The 24,908-nt window shown below is 41.3% G+C and overlaps 1 protein-coding gene across 3 annotated transcripts; it reads left to right on the top strand.

Annotated features, from left to right (window-relative positions):
• Positions 1-96: 96 nt before the first annotated feature.
• cgnb (cingulin b) lies at positions 97-24,908 on the top strand. 3 transcript variants are annotated; one of them, XM_084919099.1, is made up of 20 exons: positions 97-2,043; positions 6,234-7,394; positions 7,490-7,578; positions 7,756-7,825; positions 13,802-13,899; positions 14,003-14,135; positions 14,221-14,433; positions 16,609-16,757; positions 17,601-17,721; positions 17,986-18,198; positions 18,418-18,516; positions 19,144-19,401; positions 19,482-19,652; positions 20,942-21,103; positions 21,301-21,390; positions 21,508-21,591; positions 21,674-21,792; positions 21,957-22,065; positions 22,919-23,082; positions 23,232-24,908. In XM_084919099.1, exons 1-20 carry the CDS (start codon positions 1,771-1,773, stop codon positions 23,329-23,331), a joined length of 3,876 nt encoding a protein of 1,291 aa, XP_084775225.1. In that variant the 5' UTR covers positions 97-1,770; the 3' UTR covers positions 23,332-24,908. The 3 variants fall into 3 exon arrangements, with proteins under 3 accessions (XP_084775225.1, XP_084775223.1, XP_084775224.1); XM_084919097.1 differs by having other exon boundaries at positions 1,971-2,085; XM_084919098.1 differs by lacking the exon at positions 97-2,043 and adding an exon at positions 2,102-2,630.

The raw sequence follows: 24,908 nt of genomic DNA, 5'->3' as shown, positions 1-24,908 counted from the left end.
TGTCTGTTTTTATTCCCATTTTTAACTTTTATCTGCTAATCATTCTATTAAAATGATTAGAAAACGCAACAATGTTGTTTGCTGTAAATGCCGAGTTAACGGTGCTTCTTTAATATTTGTGTGGCTTTATTAATGGTTTCATCAGCTGGGATTATTACATTATTTTGTTAAGCCTTTATTAATGGATGAATAACTGATTCGTAATACTATTGTGACTCAAAAAACACTTTTAATGTCTAATTTACTAATTTGCAAGTATTCTGAAAAATAGCAATAATGAAATCAGGTTCCTTAAAATATTTTTCTCCTTTAATTAGTCCAAGTTAGAACCAATTATTACATACATAAAAAGGGAAATGTTTAAAGCAAATTATCTTAATATTTGAAATAATTAGCTTTATACAGTTTTCATAGGACTGTGTAGTCCCCTGAAAAACTGTACTACATTTGGCAGCATTAATTAAATAACATCATTCTTTTCTTTTTCAGCCATTCTGTTGTAGATTTGCTGGTGTGCCCAGTTTAGGTTGAACACATTTGGCTGTAGAATATTTTGGTATACAGAAGGGTACTCTGTGGCTGCAAAGCAAGCCCAAAACATCACCCCTCCAGCACTATGCTTGACAGTTGGTAGGAGGTAGTTGTGCTGATATGCAGTGAATTATGGTCAAACATCTACTTTGATCTCATCTGTCCAAAGGACATTGTTCCACAAGTCTTGCAGTCTGTTCCGATCCATCTTTGCAAACCTAAGTTGTGTTGCTTTTTGCCTTTCTTCTGGCAACCCTTCCAAAAAAATCATAGTTGTTCAGTCTTTTTCTAATTGTACTATCATGTCATTTAACATTCTAACCGAGGCCCTGGGGTTTTTATTGTCCTGGATTTCTTGGTCTGACCATGGGTTAAATTTGCTGGCACATCCGCTCGTGGGAAGACTGGCAGCTGTCCTGAATGTTTTGCACTTGTGAATAATCTTAGTGCAGAACAATGGACTTAAAATTGTATGGCGATGGCCTTATAACCCTGATGGGCAGAAACATTGGCTTCTCTAAGACCATTGTTGATGTCTCTACTCAGCATTATGCTAACACATCTGAACAGTGTTTATGTATTACACTTGCTGTTGATCAGTTAAGCACATTTGATTAGCGGCACCTGGCTGCTACTTACCACTTCATGAAAGCAGCGTACTTTTTACAGACCTATACCTGCAGGAGTTCAGATGCAATAACATTTATTATAATATTAATGCACATTATGAAGGAGCTTTTAAAAATAAAATAGAACCAAAATTATTAACTGAAGCATTTGCTTCATACAGTTACCCTTGTTCTAAAACCAGTTTTTCTAACCAGGAACAATAAAATATATAGAAGCTACATTTCTTAATCATATCTCAGTTTTATATTTTCCCACTTTGTTTTGACCATTTGTGTAGCTTTTACATGGTCGTCTAAAATGAACAATGTTAATTAATTATCACAACTATTCAGCATTTTACTGTTCCATATTGGCAGATACACATTTATTTTGAACCTATTTAACATCCTGCATTCAGACCGTGTCACTCTCTCCAGATAACCCCTGGATACATTTTGCAAGTAGAGTTTAAGGATCTTTAACAAAACAGACATCAAAGGATGGAGTTGCATTGTGTAAAAACTTTGATAGCGAGCTGTATTGGATATGCTATATTAACATATATAAATACCACCAACTCAAACGCCATTTTCAGCACGATTAAGAGATTATTTACCGTAAGACCTATGCATGGATGAAATGGGTCACACTCGATGTAGTGTATTAACCCCTGATGTGACGGAGCCCAGGCAGCAGGCTCCTCCCCCTCGGTCTTCCTCCCAACTAATGAAGGCGGCACTGAGGCGGGACGCTCACTATCGGATGTTCTGGCAACAGGTTGTACTGGTAGCAGGGGAGAGTTACCCCTATGTTATCGGTTCACTGAGTAGCACCTTCTCATCCCACCAGCATTGTTCAGCGCTGCTGCTGCTGCTTCTTGAAGGACTGTCAAATGCAAGATCCGTAAGTGAGGAGGATCATTCAGCATAAGGATCATTTTTACAGGTGCAGTAAAATAACCATCTATGTGTTTGTCGTTGTTTTTTTCTTTTTAAAAATTAAACCAAATGTGAGTGAGATCTGTTTTGCTGATGAGGCATTTTACAACATTTGGGTTTGCGCAGATGGACACCTGTGGCTTTGTGATTGGATTTGGCAGCCGCCCTCTCGTGTTGGGCTTTTCCTGTTCTTGATAATGAGCTAAACAAAACAAAAAAAACAAAACAAAGCCTTTTATTGTATGCTGTCAAGCGTTTTTGTTTGTTGGGTTTCTTTTAGGGGGTTTTCATGCTCGGTGTGCGCTCACAGCGCTGATGCGCGGGCTATAATCGGATCCTTCGGCGCTGCGTAAAGAGGATATGAGAGATTATTATGGCAGGTAAAAGCTACAAATAGGCTGCGACGACGTCTCGCTGGGAGGCAGGTGCGTCGGTTGTTTATCTTGTTGCTCCGCTCGTGGTCCCAGTGGCTCGTGGAAAAGGGAGAGAGAGGGAGGGGAAAAAACACAAGACTGTGGTTTCGACGCGCACCGATACTGACTGACCGGAAAGGTGGGTGTGACGCAATTAATCCACGAGTACACAGGTGCTCGGGTTCCATTTAATGGTTAAACTTCAAAATTATTATTTGTCGTATGAGTCAAGGTTTGTGAATTAAGTGTACCGTGGAAATACAAAGCAACCTTTGTAGCGCTTGGAGTAGACGGACGTGGCGGAAAAGTGGGATAAGCCTCATGACAGCTCACTAAAGTTTACAAGCTGTTCTAAAATCGAGTGTTTACTTGATTTTTGTCTTAAAATAAATTGCCCCAGAAATAGTCCTGACCTCAAATTTATGCTCCAAGCTCATTTTGAGGTGTTTGCGTAAACATGCGCCTTTAATGAGGGAATATTATTACCATGTTGTTGCTATTTTAGACCACAGAACTGCCCCTTTCTTCTCCCAACACACAGCCCCCAAAACTAGTTCTTCTGCTGTAGATAGTTTGATGTTTTTTGGCATCAAATTATTATTTTTCTCTTAGTGTAATCGTTTTAATTTGTGCGATTTTTACATAGGCTAGTTGTATAACGTAAATTATTTATTACAAGTAAGTTATGACCCACACAAAGCCATCCATGTGTGAATCGAGAAATACTGAGAAGATATTGCAAAACTATCAGAATAAAATCACAATGTGTTTTTTGTCGGTGTGGTGGGGCTGGAGTGTTTTTAGGATTTGAATATCTCAGGGATGTCAGCTTACATCATAGCCCATGACTGGAGAAACTCTCCTTTTAACTAAACAACAAATTCTATTTCAACAGTATCTCTCTGTTTCCTCCATGATAAACGTGTAAAACAGCAGAAAAGGTTCTGGTAGCTCATTGCAGACTCTTCTGTATTTATAATAATTTTTTTTTTTTTGTCTATAATAGAAAGTTTCTATAGTAGATATTGGAAAACAGGAAGTGTCATTTAATTGTTTATCTATTGTGCAACTATTTGGTGTTGTAATAATGGCAAAAAGGGAGGCCTTTATCATAGAAAAAGCTGTACAATTAATGAAACTACAGTTAAAAGTTCAAAATCTATCCCTTTCTTCACATTCTCCAAAGCCCTCCACTGGGCTGGATTGGAGTCTCTGCTGGGCCAATCCTGGATTCCGAGCCTTATGTTTGACACCCCTGCTCTATAATATTATTTGGTGTACTTGGATATGTGTTTGGACTGCAGATGGTGGCTGAATCCGATACAAGACGTCTTTTGTCTGATGAATTGCAAGAATAAAGAAAGAAGCTGGAATTTTAATGTGCAGAGATAACAGATTTCAGCCACGTCACCAAACTGTTGTATCAAAACTCGTCTCCTTAACATACTTGTGAACAAAAGAAACTGTGGAATAAAAATGAAGCTGATTGGGGTGCAGGAACAGCACCAGAGGAAAATTAGAAGAGCCGGCCGAGTGAGGAGAAAGGGACGAGAGATGGCTGATTGGCCAGTTTGGTGGCATTCCTGTGTCTGTTGACACAGCCAATTCTTGTGCATGAGAGAAACAGAGAGAGTATGAGAGGAGGTGAACCAGTTGTCGCCAAACAGTTCTCAGCTACTGGCTGGTTAACAACAGCTGTACAACAACTGAGCCTTTGTGTGAAGCCGAAATAGCCAAGAGAACATAAATACACCTGAGAGATTTCAGTGTAAGAGCTGAGCGCCTGGGCAATAATACAATAGGCATCTTCCCTTTAAAAAAAAAAAAAGCAAGCACAGATTTTGCTCAGGCATAGGCCATTGTTTTGACACACAACATGGTCTGAAAAACTGGTTGCTTGATGTTTGATTTATCTCGCCCCATATTCCCCACTTTATCTAGCAGTTTTTCCGCATGTGTAGGCTTTATTGTTGATGCTATCCTCAATTTCTTTTAAACTGTTCTTATTATACAAATGCAAACCACGCGCAATGCTGAAAGGGAACGTCCGGAATCCTGAGAATGTTTTTAAGGGAAGACAGAGTCCCTTTGATCTGCTAATCTAACCTCACTGGCGGTCGAGGTCCTGCGTGTTACACTGTAGCCAGCAGTCAAGGACGGTTACATTTTAATCAAAACGAGAGGACAAATGAGATGATGGTGAGCTAAAATTAACGTTAGGAGCACCTGAATACATGCAGGAGAAGGCAGAGAAGGGTTTTAATATGATCACATGCAATTTCATCTTTTTCGCTTGCAATGAGAGTGAGAGGAGCGATGCTTATTCACTCGACTACAACCAGATGGGGAATGCACAGCAGGTGGATGTGTGTATGCACAACCTTGCATATTAAAGTAAACAGTCTATGCCTGAGTGGCTCTGCTCTGAAGTTTGGTGGCAGGAGAGGGGGAGCCCATTCCTCGCATAGCCCCTTGTGTTTTATGCTCCGCGGAGCCTGGACAAAGGGAGGAGTATTCACCTTCTCATGGCGTTCATCGCCGAGGTCATTTGAGCTCATCAGACTGTAAAAGGTAGACTTGGTTAGGCTGTGCTCTTAATATTATGGCTGACTGAGTCACTTAAATTTAGTCTTTAAACCCAAAGTCGAGCTGCAATTCCAACCATCCTGAGCGCTGCGATGGATCTCTTTGTCAAGTTTGTAATATACACATTATCTTTGGTTTGACATTGAAAATAAGTTTCTGCAGTCATTTAGTGTTGCACTTCTATAAATTAAAGGTTGTAGCCCTGCAGCAGGTGGTGGTGTACCCCCCTTTCATGCTGTGACAGCTGCCATAGGCTCCAGCCCAACCACAACTCTGAATTAGAGAAGTGGAAGAAGGATGAATAGACTCATATAAAGCTGAAAGACTCTCAAAAACAGCTTCTGTTAAAGCATGCACTTTCTCATATTGAATCAAATATCATCCTTTTGTTTAACCCTCACTGATATTCCTCTCAAATACGAAGAGGGTGGCAGCATTTTTAACCTCCGAACCAGGATTCATTTCTCTTTCTAGAAAGTTTCTTCAGATGTGCAGAACCGTTACAATAACTCTGATCACAGACAGAAGTTTGTGGAGACTTAATGGTTAAAACTGGTGGATTAGATCTTTAACTTGATATTAAAACTTGTGTTTTAAATAAATTGTAGTGCTAACTGACAGAGTCTGGGGTTGAGTAGGTCCTTGTTCCACCTTTTTTTCTAAGTTTTAAATGAAGATAAGTCATTAAGATGTTGCATTGCACTCATAATCTGAATTGGAATCAACTGAATGACCCTCTTTTTGTACCTTGTGTTTGTTTTGTTAACATTTGTACAGAGTGTGACTGTATAAATAAGAGGCTATAAACCTCCAGGTGTCTCATACAGAACGCCTCCTGCAGTATTTTTCCTTCTTACAATAGACACACCCTCTGGAAAAAAGTAGGCCTCAACCTGTACAAAGACGTGCTGAGTGCCCCAGTGGCATATTTGGCATGGTACGAATACAATACAGTTCTTGCTGAGAAGGAATTCAACTTGTAGAGCAGCAAGAGATGATAGTTTCATCAAGATATACGCGCAATGTGATATTTTTGCCCAGTCATAATGACTCCACCTGGGAAGTCTTCCGTGTTCGTGCAATAAATGTCCTGGTTACTTGTTCCACTGAATCACCTGATTTGCATTCCTGCTTTTTTTACCCCTTGTTTGCTCAGGCTGCTTGCACCAAAAACCTGGAAGTGAGCATGAGTAGCCTGTCTGCTGACAGGAAGATGCCGGTGGATCATGGCGTTCAGATCCGCTTCATCAAAGACCTCCATGACACAGGCGGCGTTTATCCTGATAAATCCAGAGGAAACAACAGTGCGGCGACTCCTTCCAACAAATATGGTGTGGCAGTGAGGGTTCAGGGAATCTCTGGGCAGCCTTACGTGGTCCTGAAGGATGGAGAGAAAGGCGACTCATACGGAGTTCAGTTAAAAACCCCCACCTCCAGCTCGGGGACACCGTCACCGTACAACAGTCTTCCAAAAATTAATAAAGTTCCAAAAGAATTCTTAAATCCCTACACACCTGCTGATAACTCATCACAGTCCCCTGTTTCCCCAGCAGAGGATGAGGATGGGGAAATTTTTGGGAGCCCTCTCAAAAGACCTCCAGGAGATGGTCAAGCAGGGACACAGGGCGAGGAGGAGAATGGGATGGGCAGAGAAAAACAGGTAGAGAAGCCGAAAGCTGAACCCCTACTCAAAGCGACACCTAGTGAAACAGAGAAAAACACAGACTGGACAAGTAAAGGAACATATAACGAAGCAGGACTTAAACCTGTCAAATTTAACCCCGTGGGACCCAGAGGTGTAAACCAAACTGGCTCTGGTTTCACCGGCTCTTTGGGGAGGTACAGTGATAAGAAACCAAATCCAAATTCTTTGTCACAGTCATTCCCCGAACCTCCAGCATCAACTGACGAGGAGCCTGTCCCTGTAATCGACACCAACTCCCTGGCTCCCATCAACAAGCTCATCAGTAAGTTCAACAGTGGAACACCGGGTAGTGCCCAACAGACCAGAGGGCGCTCTGGAGCGAGGCAGCGGCTCAGATTTGAAGAGCGGAAAAGGTCCACGAGTCTTGACGCTCGAAAAGTTGTTGAGCCGGAAGTTTCCCTCCCCTCTCCAACACCGAATCCCTACGCTTCACCCCAGTTTACCTCCTCCAGCATTGAGCTCAAGAGCCAGGCTACTCCAGCAAGTAGCAGCCTCGGAAAGAGCCCTCGATCTGTTGCCAAGGTGACAGCTTTCGAGGCTCCCAAGTCAAATTTCAAGATACCAGAGAAGTTTAATGCCAAGAGCACGCCTCCAACTATAGCAAAAAAGCCTGTAAGTAATAATGATGCAGAGCCTGAGCTCTTAGCAAGAATTGAGCTGTTTGTTTTGGGTTTATTTTCTTATCTTAACTGATTCTCTCTTTGAAGGAGACACTTCCTAGAAGTCAAAGTGCAGAGATCATGGGTGGGGGAGATACTCCAATCAAGCAAACTAGCTTCAACATCCTGAAAAACAGGTAATTAAAACTACATGATAAATTTAAAAAAATGCTCTACTTCTATTGTTTATGTGGCTTGTTTTAACAGATCGTTCATTTAACTGTGTCATATTGTATTAAAAAATAAGGTGTAGCTCTCTAAATTAGCAAAAGGTAAACTTTTTTCATTCTCTGTGTCTGATGTTTCCTTTGTAGCATCGGTGACAGTGAAGGATTCCTTAAACCAAAAGTCAGCCCCATTGCTGAAACAACCGGCAGCTTAAAGGTATGACACAGCCTGGGTTATCTAACCACAGAGAGTATAAACTATATGGACTATGGACATGGCCACAGGTGTATAAAATCATGCATCTATCCATGCAGTTTGCCTTTACAAACATTTGTGAAAGAACGGGTCATTCTAAATACTCAGTGAATAATAGTGTGCTGCTGTTATAGGATATCACCACTGCACCATTGCAACAACTCAGTTTGTGAAATCTCTTCCCTCCTGGATATTCCACAATCAGCTGTGGGTGGCGTTACTGAATGAGGCTCATTGTCATAGGCGATTTGTTTTGACCGCTCTCTTGTGTTCATGCTAGCTAAAGTGATTTAGCTTCATGGCCTTTGTGGGATTTTAAAATTGTAAAAAGAAAAAGAGATTTTGCTCATTTTGTCCATTAGTTAGGTTTGCAGTGGTGAGGGGGAGGTCAGGCGGGAGTCTCTCTGGACTGTGATCTTCACAGTCAACACTGTGATGTGTAGAGAAAGTATAAAGGAGGTGGAGGTATGCACTGGAGAGAAGAGGAATGAAAGTCAAGTCAGGATAGATGGGTGTGAATCAGATGGAGATAGATGGAAAGGAGAAGATGCAAAAAGCAGAGGCAGTGAAGGTGGATGAGTTTCAACACCTTGGATCAACCATGCAAAGCAACGTACAGCGCAGAAGGGAGGTGATGAGGAGAGTGCGGGCAGGGTGGAGTATGTGGAGATGAGTGTCAGGGGTAATTTGTGATGGAAGGATAGCTTCAAGAGCAGCAGATAAAGATGCTAAGAATTTTACTTTGAGTGATCCATATATACGACATTAGAAATGAGTGTATCAGCGAGACAGATGGTTTGGACATGTGTTGAAGAGGGATGGTGAATATTTTGGGGAAATGATGCTGAAGATGGAGCTGCCAGGCAGGAGGAAAAGGGGACGTCAAAGAGAAGATTCATGGATGTAGTGAAGATGAACATGCAGAGGGTTGGTGTGACAGAATAGGATGGTAGGGTTAGCATAAGATGATCCACTCCTAAAGGGAGCAGCCAGAAGAAGAAGAAGTATGCCTTTCCTTTTATTCTAGTAATTTTTAACAGTAATCATGATAACATGAGTCAGAAAAGCAGTTACATGCTGGAGACACCCATGAACGCATTGTTTACACTCAGTAAAATACGACACATCTTTCTACCATCCATAGTGTTTTCATATTCCCACATGAACACAATGAAGTGAAACTCAAGAAACCCAACCACGTCAGCAACACTTGAATGCTTGGATAATGTTTTTATGTTTACATCGAGGTGCCAGCAGTATTTTGTGGTTTTGTTTTGGGGATGTCTAACCTACATCTCAGAAAAAGTCAATTATCTTAATGCTGAAAGTATAAAAATACATTATTCACATATATAATTAAAGGGAATTTATTTAGCTTTTAGTGTAGATGCAGCATGTTGGTTAGACAAATTGTCATCTCTGGGACGGGAGCTGTTTCTCCCTTCATCTTGCAGTGAAGCTAGCAGATGGTTGGCAGCCTGAAGTTTCTGTTTCATTCATCTTGTCTCCTCGATCCTCTTTTGGCAGGCCAAAAAACTTGAAAAGGAGCAGGCTGACTATTCCTCTCCCCGTCTTGGTGCCATGTTTGCTGCTTTGCACTTCTTGTTACGCCTTTTTGAAACAGATTGTTCCACACTTATGAGAACACACACGCTTCCTCCTTTAAATTAGCATCTTTTTGAATAAATCTGCATACAGAAATGATTCCTTTGTGGCCTTACCTTCTTATATTACATGCCCTTGATTATGTATGATCCCTTGTTATGTACTTCTCATTGTGCTTGTGACCATGGCTGCCTGTGAATTATTTTGCCCATCTTGTCTCTTGGCAACGATGCACCTGCAGAGGAAAGCTCAGTGTGGTGAGAGCGCAGTCATTGAGAGGCATCAATAATTGAGTTGGAGTGGAACCCTGCACCAGCTCGGGGTTGGCTCGCTGGATGGGACAGAGCCTCCTTTGAGGGGTCTCGTTGTAAAAAAATATCCTTTTATTGTGACGTTAACCACACTGTCCACTTTAGTATATTGCTGTGGCTTGAGTGGCTTATTCTTTTTAGCAGAAGTCATCTCGGGCTCTTCAGCAGCTACTGAAAAATCCACAAACAGCATCAAGCCGTAGGATGAAAGAGTCTCCTTTTTTTTTTTTTTCAAGGCTATTTATTCTCCAGCTCTGCCTTTAAAGCAAAGTGCTGTTTTTGTCCGTATCAAACCTCAACATAAGATCAGAGCAGGGATACATGATTGTGTTTCCAGAGGGAGATGCAACCAGTGTCCAGATTAAAACTGACTAATAATTAGCCCTTCACATTTCCGAGAGAAGTTTGTATTTTGAGCTGTATTGACTTTGTGACACTTCACTGTCAGCACACTCGTGTCTGTGGCTTTCTCAAAGTGCTTGCGCTGTGTTTTGAGTGTTTTACTGTGGTGTTACCAGTTAATGCTTGTTAAAGGGAAACTTGTTGAGATTATACACTGACACCCTTTCGTCTGTGTTGGCTTACTCGAGTCTAACATTGCTAATGTATACTTGCTTGTTTGCGTACAGTGTGAAAACTGTTGTCTGTTTGTTGACACACAAAGGTCACATTCACATGTTGTGACCTGCTAAACCAATGAGTGAAGATTCAATTTTATTTACATTTCTAGAGAATTTTACTTCATACTGACAGACCACGTTCAATGAAAAGGGTGAATCTACTTGTCTTCGAGGTAACTAAGTTAACAGGAAGATACACTCAGCAGCCACTTCATTATTAACACCTGTTCAGCCAGTCACATGTCAGCAACTCTGTGCATTTAGGCATGCAGACATGGTCAAGACGACCTGCTGAAATTCAAGCTGAGGATAAGAATGAGTAAGAAAGGTGGTTTAAGTGACTTTGAGCTTGGCGAGGTTGCTGTTTGGCGTATTTCAGAAACTGCTGATCTGCTGGGATTTTCCCACACATGTCTCGGGTTTACAGAGAAAGAAAGAAAATATCCAGTGAGCTGCAGTTCTGCAGTTCTGCATCAACACAATATCTTGTTGATGCCACAGGTCATAGGAGAATGGACAGCCTGTTTCAAGCAGATAGCAGTGCAACAGTAACTCAAATGACCATTTGTTGCAACTAAGGTATGCACAGAAGATCATCTCTGAATACACCAAACATGAAGGTGTGCTACTGCAGCAGAATACCACACCAGGTGCCACTCCTGTTAGACAGGAGCAGAAAACTGAGGCAGCAATTCACCAAAACTGGACAACAATAGACAAAAGAATGTTGCCTGGTCTGATTTCTGCTGGTAAGGTCAGAGTTTGGCATAAACCAGCTCGTGCTGAGTGTGTAATGGTGTGGAAAATTTTCTTGGCACACTTTGAGGCCCTTGGTGCCTGCTGAGCATAATTTAAACACCACAGTGTAATGAGTATTGTTGTTGACCACGTCCATGCCTTCATGACCACACTGTGCCATCTTTTGATGGTTGCTTCCAGCACGTCACATCTCAAACTGTTTTCTTGAATATCACAGTGAGTGCACTGTACTCAAATGGCCTCCACAGTCACCAGATCTCAATCGAATGCAGCACATTTGTGATGGAACGGGAGACTCATATCATGGAAGTGAAGCAAGCAAATCTGCAGCAACTGTGTGATGTTATCACGTCAATATGGACCAAAGTCTCTGAGGAATGTTTCCGGCACCTTGTTGAATCAGCGCCATGAAGAATTAAGGCAGCAAAAATAAAAACATACAGTGAGTGCACTGTACTCAATGCAGGATGTGTTTATCCATTTCGTCATCTGCCCTTTTTTGAATCACAAATGTATTTTTCCTGCAAATGTCAACAGCTCGAATAGCCCGAACCTCCCAAACTTGTTCTTAAACACTTTCTTTCCTTTGCTGATGTTGAAATTACGAATGAATCATTTCAACCCACAACATTAAAATAAATACAGGTCATTACATAAGAAAAAGCTGTGTAAGTACCAGCTGTAATTCTTAAAGGTTTAAAATCTGAAAAGAGAAAAATCTTTTTCTTCTACGTTGATACTTCCTGTGTTTTAGAGTCCAGAAGAATGATCTGGTCATTTAGGCAAGAAATGTATCAAGTGTGAGAAGAAAGTCTTTCTTTCTTTTACTATTATTTAACCAAATATGAACCGTTCGCTCTTTCGACCTTTCTACAATCACAGGACGACAACCTGTCATAGGCTGAATGCCAGCTGTGAATACTGATGTGCATTTGAATGTTTTCAGGGACGTGAGCATTAGGACAACATCTGGCTTTCAATAATTTCAATAATTTCTTTTAAAAAAAAAAAAAAAAGTATTTTTTGCAAATTTGTCACACTTACATGTTTCAGATCATTAGACACATAATATTATACAAAGATAAACCAAGTAAAAACAAAATATGTTTATATAAATGTTGATTTCATTTATCAAAGGAGAAGAGTTATCCAAGCCTACCTGGCCCTGTGTGATGTAATTGTAACTGTAATAATTTTGGCCCACTACTCTTGTTTTAATTCGGCCACACTGGAGGTTTTCAAGCATGAACATCCAGCAGTTCTTTAGATGTTGTTGTGGGTTCTTGTGTGGCCTCCTGTATAAGTCATCAATACACTTTTGTAATAATTTTAATAGGCCAGCCGCTCCTGTGAAGGTTCAACGCTGTGCTTTTTCTCTCTTTTCCCCATTTGTAGATAACGGCTCTCACCGTGGTTCACTGGAGTCACAAAGCTTTAAAAATGGCTTTGTGAGCCTTTCCAAACTGATAGATGTCACTGACTTTGTTTCTCAGCTGTTTCTTTAGATCGTGGATTTGTTGCTTTTTCGGATCTTGTAAACTACTTGATTTTGTCAGGCAGGTTCAACGGGTCTGGCAGTAATCAGACCTGGATGTGACATGTGAAACTGAACTCAGTTTTCCCCAAAAATTTATGAATTCATGATTTAACAAGTGGGGTAATTGCTTCTTTTTTTTTTAAACGGGCATCATTCAAAATCTCCATTTTGCTTTTACTCAGGTTAGCTTTACATAAATATTAAGATTTATCTACCACATCTTTAGGGACAAAAACAAGAAATTGGTAGATAAGTTTTATTCTATTTAGTGTTCTGAACAAAATGCAGGGTTAACATTATACATACCTCCAACACTGCTAAACTTTTGAACTGTAGACCCAGCAAGAAAGGCTTTTTTTTTTTAATTGTTAATACACATCATTATATAGCTGATGCAATTCATACAGAGTGCTCAGAAGAGCTTACACTTATTCCCTTATTATTTTATCCTCTTTTAATTATCTTTTTGTGAGGATAGAGAGCAATGTCCCAGAACGGGATTATCTACAGTCTGTCCTGCGGGGGACGAGAAGAAAGTGAAAACAAAATATATCTTCATAATCAATGATAAGTAACAGAAATGTGAAAGAGTCCCCCGAGGAGCAGAACCGTCCATGATCCTCGCTTTGTCTCTTTCTTCTCCGTGTGTGCGTCCTTGTAATGAGTGTGTAGGAGGATAAGAGGAGTTTCATGGGCAGGCAGGCTGCGCTTATTCCCCCTTTTTCACTGAGGAGGAGGCCTTTCCGAACGGCAGAGCGGTGTGGGCGAAGAGCGAGCTTTTTGCTGCTTCTCTGGCTCTTTTCCCCCCTGCAGCCTGTCAGAATGAGCTGCTTCTGTGGGGAGAGCGTCTGTGTTGACGATATCTGAGCGCACTGGCAGGGCTTGTTCTCCCAAAGATTTTCTGACTGTCAGAAACTAGGGCAAAGAATCCAAGCCAGGGGTTTTCTTTCAAAGGTTAAGATAATACAGAGTGCATAATGCATTGCGAGGCCGAAAGTGGCACTAGCTCCAGCCTTCCTCTTTGTGTTTGTCCCTTTGCTGTTTTCTCCTCGTCTTACCTTTAGTCTCTTCTTCTCCTTGTGTGTGTGTGTTTCGTTTTCTGCAGAAGGAAGGATCTGATGGAAGCCTCAAAACAGGGAATCTTGAGGAACTTCAGGAGCAAATCAAACGCCTCAAAAAAGAACTGCAGCAAGCCCAGGAAGAGTAAGTGTGTGTGGTTTTAAAACAAAGCTCCAACTTTTTGCTTCTGTGCTGTTTTGGAGCATATTTTCACTGTTGCAGCACTGACTGCGTGTGTGTGTTTCAGACTGGCCGAGGAGCGTATCGCCAGAGAAATCGAAGAATCACGTCTGCACATGCTGGAAGATCAGCTAGCTGAGCTTCAGGAAGAACTGAGGAGGGTTTCCGAAAACTCATCTCATTCAGACTCGATGCAGACGGTCAGGACGCTGCACAGTTACGCATGCACAAACAAACTCACCATTGCACCCATCTGAATGTGCCTTTTTTTTTTCCTCTCTGCAGGATGTGGCCGCTCTGCAGGCCCAGCTGGCTGAGGCCACCGTTCTGCGCCAGCGTCTAGAAGATACGCTACGCCAGCGAGAGCGGGAGTTGACGGCCCTGAAGGGGGCACTAAAGGAGGAGGTGGAGTGCCACGACAAAGAGATGGAGAGTCTGAGGGAGCAGTACAGCCAGGATATGGAGGACCTGAGAAAAACCATGGAGCAGTTCACACAGGTGGATGCCTCTGTTGTTTATATGCAGATATGACGTCACAAAATATAGAAGCTGGAGCTCTGATTTTTCCAAACTGATCTCCTGAAGTGCACTACCACTCCCCACAAAAAAATACACATTACACCATTTTCTTTTCCAACAAATCTTAAAATGAAATTCCTTTAGAAGATTACTCTACAGATGTCAGACTTGTCTTAGTTGCGAAAACGATTAACACTGAAACTAGAGATGAAAGCAATTAAACCTCTGCAGCTGAGAGTCATCAGGGGCTGTCTTTAAAAAAATATATATCATAAATTTGTCAGGAAATACTGGAGCTGCTTGATGTGAGGTCTGTGATCTCTGCATGATTATCAGCGTCCTTAGAAGTACATCTAAATTAAGACTTTTGCATCACCAGCTGTATGATTTTGGCTGAATTTCTTGAGTGTAGTCTGGCCTGACAAGCTCTGGAAGAGAGATTTTATTTTGGTTAGTTAAAAACTAGAAACATCACTAGAAACAAAGAGTTAATGACACACTAGTAAGTGCCAGTTTAATAACAATAGGTTAACTATTAACTGTTTAAGCATTCCTCTTTTATCACAAAGTCAACCTTCTTCACAAAGATAGATGCTTCAGGCAATAAACTCTGACTGTGATGGAAACAAAAAGAAACATGTGCACTCGCTTTATCAATGAGCAAAATCAGCACATTTCCGTCTGTACTTTCATAGTGAAAAATATGAAACAGTGTCCTTTTTTATTTCATTTCTACTTTGATCTTCCTTGTGATGCTTCTTCAGTGTCACACCAAGAGACTACAGATTATAAGATAATTTGCCTCTTCCTCCCTTGAGCCCTCTGTGCCAGGTCCAGGCAATATCTGTTATGAAAATGGAGCAAGTGACTTTATGGGGGGTAGAGAGGGACGTGCCCCACTACTGGAGCTGCCTACAGTGGATCTAGCATTTGTTGTCTTTGATTATCTGAAGGTTCAAGCTTGGCAGGCTGTCACTGAGAGTTTTTAGAGGACGATTAATAAAATCACTGTCACTTTCTTTAGTTAATGTATGACTAAAAATAGGCAGTTTGCTAATAACAACTAAGAGATTTACTGTTTTACATAATTCTCCCGCTAGTTTCGGATCCATACGACGAGGGTTAGCATTTGGGGCTTGTTGACAAAGAAGGAAATAAACTCTCTGGTTACAGGAAAACCTGCAATGCAGCAATCACAGTGAAAGTTTCTCTGTTTCCGATCACTGAGTGGATTTTTTTTTCTTGTGACATCACAGTCATACGCAATTTCTTGGTACAATTGTCTTGGGAGAACAATCAGGTTATGCCTGTCAGGTAGTTTGTGTCCTGCATGAATTATTAAGGTGATGTGAACTTGTGCTTTGATGTTTTATCTGCCCCTCATTCACCCAGGCTTTATCTTGCCATTCGGTTTAATGCAGTCAGTGTTCAAACCAGGAGTCAGGGTATCACAAGGTCAGACTGAGCTTGGTGTGCAGAGTTAGAGAAAGAGAATTTTACTGCTTGTGATTGCAGAGTAAAACTTTTCTAGCTGAATTTTTGGTAAAGTTTCTGTTTGCACCAGCCGACTGTTTCTGGGGTGCTGCGGGGTGTGGTGAAGAGGAAATCTGAAGAATATATGTATATACAGAAATAGATCATTATGCAGATTTAGGGGAAAGTAGCAGCAGTGTCAGAATAAAAAAGTGTAACAGACAGCCAGAGAGCAGGAAGTAAGCAGACAAAGCTGGCAGTTGCTTTTGATGAGGTGATTGATTTGGCGAGCGGAGGATTAAAGCAGTTGAATCGCTGTTTACACCAACTGCACAGTACCGACCGTACAGCACCCTGTCATGTTTACCTGATATATTACGGTGATATTTCTTATGTAGTATTCTTCAGACGTGGGTTGCTTGTTGATGAAGGTGCGAGCTGAAAGATCTGTTGTTTTCTTTTTGTTTGTTTTTTCTAATCCTGCGGGCTGAACATTTGTCAGGAAAAAAAATTAATTAAAAGAAAATGTGATAGATTTGAGTGCGTTAGCTCCTTTTGAATCACTGTGCTTTAACGTGTCACGATAATGAGGAGGAAATGAATGTGAGGACCGAAAGCATTTTAAACGCTCACTTTCACATCTCTAAAATGAAACTCTGTGTGCGTTTCCGTGCGCCTCAGTCTCAGGAGCAGATCGAAGAGGAGAGGGAGAGGGTGAACGCCTCCGTGTTGACACTAGAGCAAGAGCTGGAGAGCTGGAGAGATCAGGGAGAGCAGTGGAAGACGGAGCTGGAGGCCACCACGCAGGAGCTCCAAATGACCAAAGAGGAGTTAGTATCACAAGTCCTGCATCTTCTTTAACATAAATGCATATATGATCGATCACCTCAGTGAACAGCAACAAAGACATATTTGTAAACATATTAAAAAGCATGAATATGCATGCTGGTGGAACATGTTTCAGCTTTGGTCATGCATCAGAAACACTCTGTCACTGTCACATTTCATATTTCAAATGGGGGACTGGTTCAAATCATCTGCACTGCTCACTGAAAACTTTACAACATCCTGTGAAAAGAGCTCTCTATGCCTCAGTCTAATAATATTATATTTCTCCAGAGTTATTTTTAATGCCTGCCATGTTTCACTTGGCTTTTCATTTGGCAGGAACGAGGCGAACCCCAGCAGCCAAACGTGAGAGAGAAAATTAGTCTTGCTATGTTTGGTTTGAGTAGTGTAGATTTAGCCTGGTTTCAATGAAAACTTGAGATCCACTCCCTGAAATTCACCTGTAAGGCTCCCATCAGAGTGGATTCTGTATCTGATGATGTCTGATTCGATCATTAGATCAGTGAAGCCAACTTTACTAAACAACTTTCCCCTGCTCGTCCTCACTATCCTCATAATTTTTCTGTTTGCTGATGAAATTCTTCTTCCTTTAAATAAATAAATAAGCAAATGATAAATTGCAGTTTCGTGTGCAATCTTAGAATCTGAGAGTTTTGTGGTTGTGGTGATTTCACAGTAACTTTTACTCCCTTGTGCTTTGTTTGTTGCTTGCGGTTGCTGTTTTTGTGCAGCGTTTTACCCGAGCTGTGTGCATATGTGTATTTCATTTATTTATTTTTTTAATGGCCTTGCTGTTTATAAAGTGACTCTCTTTCTTTTCATAGCTTGCAAAGATCTCATTTGGAAAAGGAAGACTTGGAGGGTGAGCTAAAGGATCTTCAGGATTCATTGCTTGCCAAGAAGAAACAAACGTCTGCGTCTGATGATAACCGTTCTTTAGCAGAGGTAATTCAGCAAAGATTATGCTCAGTGTGTGGGTGAAATGCAGGAGCTCATCTCCTTTGTTTTACAGTATGTTTTACTCCCTCTTTTTTTTCCTTTAATGTGTCACAGCAGCAGTGTGGGTGTGGGCTTTTGCTCTTTTTCTTTAAATTTTCCTGCAGACAGACATGCTCACACTCATATGCCTCTTATTAATACATTATGCACCCTGGCACATTCCTCTCACTCACTCACACACATTATCCATCTCTGATTGCCCGTCCCTAGGAGCTTCGGTGTTGCCATAACGACCTGAAGAGGGCTCGCACCGATCTGGACAAACAAAGAGGTCAGCTGGACGAGAAAATCGAGGCACTTCAAGCTCTGAAAAAGGCGAGCGGAGAGAAAGAGGCCGCGCTTCAGTCCGAGATCAGCAAGTTGAAGGAGCAATTTCAGAAAGACAAGACTGAGCTGGAAAAGGCACTCGAGAAGGCAAAGGAGGTGAAGCATCATCTGGATTGTAGAAATGAAGCAAGAGTCTTACAGCATAAAATTAAGGAATCCTGCACCATTTGATGTTTAAAAATAATGCAGATATGGAAGTTTCTCTTTAGATTTTAAAAAATAACAGAAAAGTGTAGGCATAATGAGCATGTTCGACACGGAAAATAAAGCTTCAGTTTCTGTCTTCTCTCTGCTTTGATGCACTCCTGTCTACAGTCGTCAGCTGGTGCAGGAAGTACTGTGGTGGACCACGGCAACAACAACCTGGAGCTCCAAGAAACAAACAGTTGCCTGAGGGAAAGGCTGGCCCGCATGGTACTGCTCAAAAAGCGGCTACACTCCACAGCTGTACACACACGCAAAATTATGTAAACACATATACTGCACAAGAACAAAAGAAGTGTCCTCCCACACAGACACTATATTCAACCAAGTGATGTGAAAAGAATTACACAAAAAAAAAAAATCCCCTTTAAGCACATAAGGCTTAGAAATCCCTCTGGGATAAATTTGTTTAAGATGAGCATTGTGGATTGTGCTGTATGTTGACTGGAACAGCTGTGTATTCCAGCTGTTTAAAGAGCTGTAATCTGTGTGTGGAGCAGTCTTTCACAAATCTGTAAACAGAATCAGTGCACAGCAATTTATCAAATATGCAGACAAACTGGACTTTTTGTGCAGTCGTCACGTTAATGCTTCAAGTGCAGAACTTCGATTTTAATTCTGCTTTAAATATGAAAGCTTTTTATTATTTGTCATTCTCCTTGTTTTGTATGCCAACCAAATTGAATAACTTATTACAAGCCCAAATTATAAAATAAACACAAGGATTTATTCCTTTTTTTGGCCCAGTGCAAGTCTTGACTTGTAATACAGTTTATTTGAGTAATAAAAAGACAATTTAGTCTATCGGCTGTGTTCATAGCTTGATATGCTCCCCAGACAAAGCTTCACTCCAGCATGCCTCGGAGCCCAGAGGACGAGGATGCCGTGGAAGCCCTGGAGGATGAGAACCGCTCCCTGAAGTCTCAGCTGGAGGAGGCCAAGAGAGGAGCCACCCGCCTGAGCAAGGAGAGGGACGAGCTGGTCCGACGGTTGGAGGACCGAGACATGGAGAGGGAGGCGCTGAGGAGGGGCAAAAGCGAACTGGAGGAGCAGAAGAGGCAGCTGGATCGAGCGGTTGAAAAGCTTAACAAAGAGGTGTGAAAGAGTTATGGATGGACGAATGTCTACACTGATGGAGATGTCATTTTCTCAAGTTAATTCTGTCTCACTCTCAGGTGGAGCTGATGATGGGAGATTCTCGTCACTCGGTAACCAACCTGCAGATACAGTTTGATGAATACAGGGAACGCTCGAGGAAGGACCTGCTGGAGGCGCAGCGCAGCAGTAAAGACAGGCTGGCCGAGCTGCAGAGGGCTCAGACCAACCTGAAGGCCCAGCAAGAAGAGGTGAGGAAAGATGGCTCTAGAAATGTACAGGATGGTAGCTTCAACTGCTGCTTAGCTGACACAGTAGAGGTGGGCAGATCGCTGCTATTGCTATCAGATAGATACTTTGTTTCTATCCTCTAAGTTCAGTATGTAGCAAATTATCTAGGAAATTATTGTTTGGAAATGAAAAAATACACCTCAGACATTCACTATAAAAAATGTCTGAACCTTTTCCTGTTGACTGTTACTATTTGATTTGAAACCTACAGCACATTTAAACAACAGAAGTTGACCTAAAGTTCTTTACAGACACATTTACATTTCAAGTCTCCAAAAATTTCAGTTTCAAACGATAATTAAAAGCTAAAAGGTCTCTTTTGTTGCGTTAACTAATTATTGTGGAAAGTAAAAATCATAGTGATTTAAACCAACGATTCATCTGATAAATCACAACACACTGTTCTCTCCTACATGAGCTGCCTTAATTGGTTAAAAGTATCGGCATCTGTGTCGCTATCGGTTTTGGCAATAACCTGTATAACCCTGTATTTATTTGGTATTGGATTAATACCAAAATTTACAGTATGACACGGAACTGTGACACATGTGTAAGCAAGTAACAGCGAGTGAGCTGGATTCCATCGTCTCATTGGTGGATGTGAATCTTCCCTCCCTCCAATTGGTTGATATTTTTCACGTGTTTTAATCAAACAAGTCTTGTATACACATTTTAATCTATTTAAACCTATTTGCTTCTCAGCATCCCCGCCTGATTGTCTGTCTGTCTGTTTCTGAGTGTGGACATTCAGTAATAGTAACACAGACACATTTTTGAGTCAGTTATCTGCTTCTATGTGAGGTTATACTGCAGTTCAAATTAAAACCATCACAGTTTCAAGTCTTTCAGCTACCACTCACACTTTAAAGCTGCCTTAAAACCCTGCCTTAGTGGATTTTTTCATCAAATATTGACTGCTATTTGTCTTCAGTTTTCTTAGCCAGCCTATGTTTTAGTGTCTAATATTTTTTTTGCTGGCATAAAATAGATCAAAGAATTTGGAGGAAAAAATGTGGTGAGATACTGAAGCTGTTGAAACTTTAAATAGAAATTTATGGAAACATCACATTCGCAGAAGGTACATTTAAGTTTCTCACAGTGAAGAAGTGCGGATTCTAAAAAGAGCAGCCATACCCATTAAACTTTGAGGTAAGCCTGGAGGGAGTTATGAAGGCAAAAAAAACAGAGAGAGAGGGGAAAGAAAAAATCCATGAAAATGGAAAATTTCATAAATAATACTTTTATCCAGGTTTCTCGTCTGAAGAAGGAGCTGCTGACGTGCAGTGAGGAGAGAGACAGCGCTCAGCTGGAGAGAGACCTGCTCAACAACCGCCTCAAACACTTGGAGAGCGAGTTCGAAGCAGAAAAGAGCACGCACACTGACCGTGGCCGGGAGGTCAGAGGCCTGGAGGTAAGGCTTCAAGGTCAAAGGTTATAACCCCGGAGTTATGGAGGGAATTAAGGGGTGGGTCAAAAAATGGAGATCAAGTGTTACAAGTGGTTTGGGAGTCATGCACGGGATGTCGAGGTGTCAAGTGGCTTTGAGAGAAATGTGAATATGCGTCAATACACATTTACTTAGTTTTGTGTGTGTGTGTGTGTTCACAGGATAAAATTAAAACCCTGGAGATCGAGCTGGATGAGGAGAAGAGTAATGTGGAGCTTTTGAACGATCGCATTAGCAGAAGCCGAGATCAGGTGCGACATACATTTGAATACACATGCAAATATGCAGGAGACATTTCACTGTAATATACATTTCATAACTTAACCTGCTCACTTTATCTACATATGATTATGGGTTTTTTTTCTCAGGTTGACCAGCTTCGTTCAGAGCTCATGCAGGAGCGTTCAGCCAGACATGACCTGGAAATGGACAAGAGTGCACTGGAGAGACAGGTGCGCACGTACACAGATCTTTAAAATGGCTTCTTACAAAATGTGTGGCTTGCTAGTTGTCACACTGTCACTCTGCTTGCAGATGAAGGAACTAAAGTCTCGTGTGGCAGACATGGAGGGACAGCCTCGACCCTCGGCTGGAATCACACTTCTAGAAACCAAAATTCAAGAGTTAGAGGAGAAACTACACAGTGAAGAAAGGTATGACTAAACAGGTCATTTTTGAGCACTATTAATGACGTTCACTATGCAATCACTAAAACACTTGAGAAGAAGAATAAATGTTTTTAACTGCCAATGCATAAAGAATAAAAATTTCAAAATGTCAAAGAATGACGTGGTTCATTCTGAATTTCCACGTGCAGAGAGAAGGCCACGATCCAGGCTTCTCAGAGGCGGACGGAGAGAAAGCTGAAGGAGCTAAACGCCACATTAGACCAGGAGAGGAGCCAGCACGTTGAGCAGAGAGATCAGGTAAATATGAGGATTTGCATGCTCATTGGCTTTAGTGTTTGCTTTCTTTTTTGCTTTTTGCTCTGATACTCAAACGGGATATAACCATTTAAAGATTCCCATTTTGGGTTTCTTGCTAAAGGTTGCATGAGAAGATGAGATTTAACCACCTAAAATGGGTTTAACGGTGGTTAGTTTAGCAGAAGGAGCTGATACCAAAACACCTGTGACTTTTTTCCACACTTCAGGTTTTGATTTTAATAAATAAACAGGAAATTGAACAGTATGTTAATCAGAGACCATTTAAGATCTGTTAGTGGGGATTTTATGACTTTCTAGCTAGTTATTTTCCAACTTATAGTCTCTTTACTAAGCTTCCTTAAAAAGATGGTAGCCTAATAATTCCATCCTGTATATGTAAGCGCTCACCAAACTAACCTAAATAAGTTAAAAATATTAAACTTTTTAAGTTTTCTTGTGTGAAATGTAATTTTTAAGTTTTCAAACTCTGACTTTGTTCTATTTTACCAACTTAATAACTGTGTAAGAATTATCCAGAGATAAAGTTTGAACTATTCCTTCTGCTTAACCGCTGCTTCAGTTTAAACAGTATTTAATTGCTTCCTTACATCATCACTAATCTCATCTGCACACCTCCCGACCCAAACCCAACCTCACTCGGGTGCTAAAATGCTCCCTGACCTCCCGTCTCTCATCCCGCCTATATGTTACCTCAGCCTTCATAGCTGTTGTCACTCCCTTACGAACCCACACATCCAGTGATGCTGATGCCTTTAACCCCCAGCCCTACTCCTTCCTTGCATCACCTCCTCTGTCCCCCTTTAACCCCCGTCCTCTCCCTCTCCATCCCCAGTTGACGCTGCGCGTGAAAGCCTTGAAGCGTCAAGTCGACGAGAGCGAGTTAGAGGTGGAGCGCTTGGAGGGAGTCCGCCGTAAAGTTCTCAGGGACTTGGAAGAGCAGCGGGAGCTGCAGGAAGCACTGCAGGCCAAAGTGACAACGCTGGAGAGTGAATTAAAGTAGGCCTTGTCCTTCGTCACTATGAAATAATGAGGATTTCTACATGACTCGTGTGCATAAATGCTCTTTGCACTAGGTGGCACTGTGTAGTAACCAGCTGAACAGTTAGTCAGTCTGAATGGATTTTCTGTTGCTTTCTTTCTCTCAGGCGGAAGTCGCAGCAGGCACATCGCTCAACTCTGGCCTCCTCTGCTTTAAGCTCTGAGGACGAGGACGGTTTCTATGACAGCAAAATCTCCTCTGAATGAGAGTCCTGAACAAGAACGATCCACACACCTCCAACTGCTAAATGACAGTGACTACTAGCATGACAAGACCACAAAACGTTTTTACTCTTGAGCATAAACACATTTTCTTGTATGAGGTTCCACTTGTGCCAAAGTTATGTTTCCCTTGTGTCTTTTCAACTTGAAGCTTTAAACCTGCTGTGTTGCTGAGCTTTCCAACACTGTGCAGAAAGATTATCTGAAAATTTCATGTAGCCAGCACATTCTCAAAATGTCAACAAACCACTGAAGCTGTGTCTGAAACCAAATCCAGAACACAGCTTGTGTAACTGGAGTTTTGCCATCAGTGGGTCATTTGTCGGCTGTCAAACGACAGCGAGATGTCAGCAACGCAAAAGGACGACATAACAAAACAAAAGGGAGCACGACAAGTCAGAACAGCATCAAACAACAGCGGTCAAACAGCAAGATGTTTGAATTGAAACGGCGTGACGTGACCATAATTTTGGCACATAACGAGCCTCGTATGTAGACGGAAATGTATTCAAGTCCTCAGTTTTGTGAAGTCATTTGCGCCTCTCAGTTGGTTTTATTTTCAGTTCGGCAGTCCAGTCCAGAGGCGGGCGGCCGTGATCATTACACTGCATTTTTGAGCCTTCCGATGTGATTACGATCACGCCAGTGCTGCCACGTTTTATCATTCTCGATCTTTCATTTCTCTTTTACATTGAGAAGAATTTACAGCTGCTGCAGATTTCTACTTACTGTGCTTCAGCTTGTGTTCTCAAGAAACTTCTTTACTTTTCTCTACAATAATTACTGTTTATTACAGCGCTAGTATCTGACATTGTGGTACCGTTTATGTTCCCGTCGTACGGTAGATGTGTAGTTTCATATCACAAACCAAGAAACAAAAAGGCTTTGTTTGCTTCTGCATGTTAAGTTACTTCTTGTCAGTGTTTGAAGCTCTTAGTGTTTCTTTGTGTGTCCAAAGTGATGTAATGTTTAGTTTTTTTGTTTTACTTTGAATGTGACTATTACAGGCAACTTAATCTGAGCCTTCATTTTTACACTGGATAGCTGAGCATACCTGAAGACAATCAAGTACACATACAGCACTTTGTAGCTTCAAAGATTAAACTTTTCCCCGTGATGCTTTTCTACTCCACCCATCGTATTTCTCATGCGGTTTCATGTGCATGTCTTCACTCAGATGCCTTAAAAACGAGACCCATATTTTTATTTTAATTGCCGCATGTGTTCTGTTTATAAGCTGCTGCTGTAATGATTTAAATAGTATTTTATATGCTTGCCTTTGCTTGCGTCTTCCTCTATTCGTCCCCTGTTGGAAGAGAAGCAGATTTCCTACTTATTTTTTGCACCAGGTTGTTCTAAATGTTGCTTTTAGTCTCCTAAAAATATTTTATTGGTGTTGTTTATAACACGTTAAACATGTTACGTTTGTGACACATTTGTTTATACTGGGGTAATTCAGTAACAATGGTGTTAAAGTTAAGATGAGTTTATTAAGCTGACATATGGCACAAAACTTTGTAAGGTTCCCAACATTTAGTGTACAATAAAATAAAGAATATGAA

This window comes from Perissodus microlepis, chromosome 22, assembly GCF_051167445.1.
Source record: "Perissodus microlepis isolate ML-2025 ecotype Zambia chromosome 22, ASM5116744v1, whole genome shotgun sequence".
NCBI lineage: Eukaryota > Metazoa > Chordata > Actinopteri > Cichliformes > Cichlidae > Perissodus > Perissodus microlepis.
This window is presented reverse-complemented; position numbering and strand designations above follow the sequence as displayed.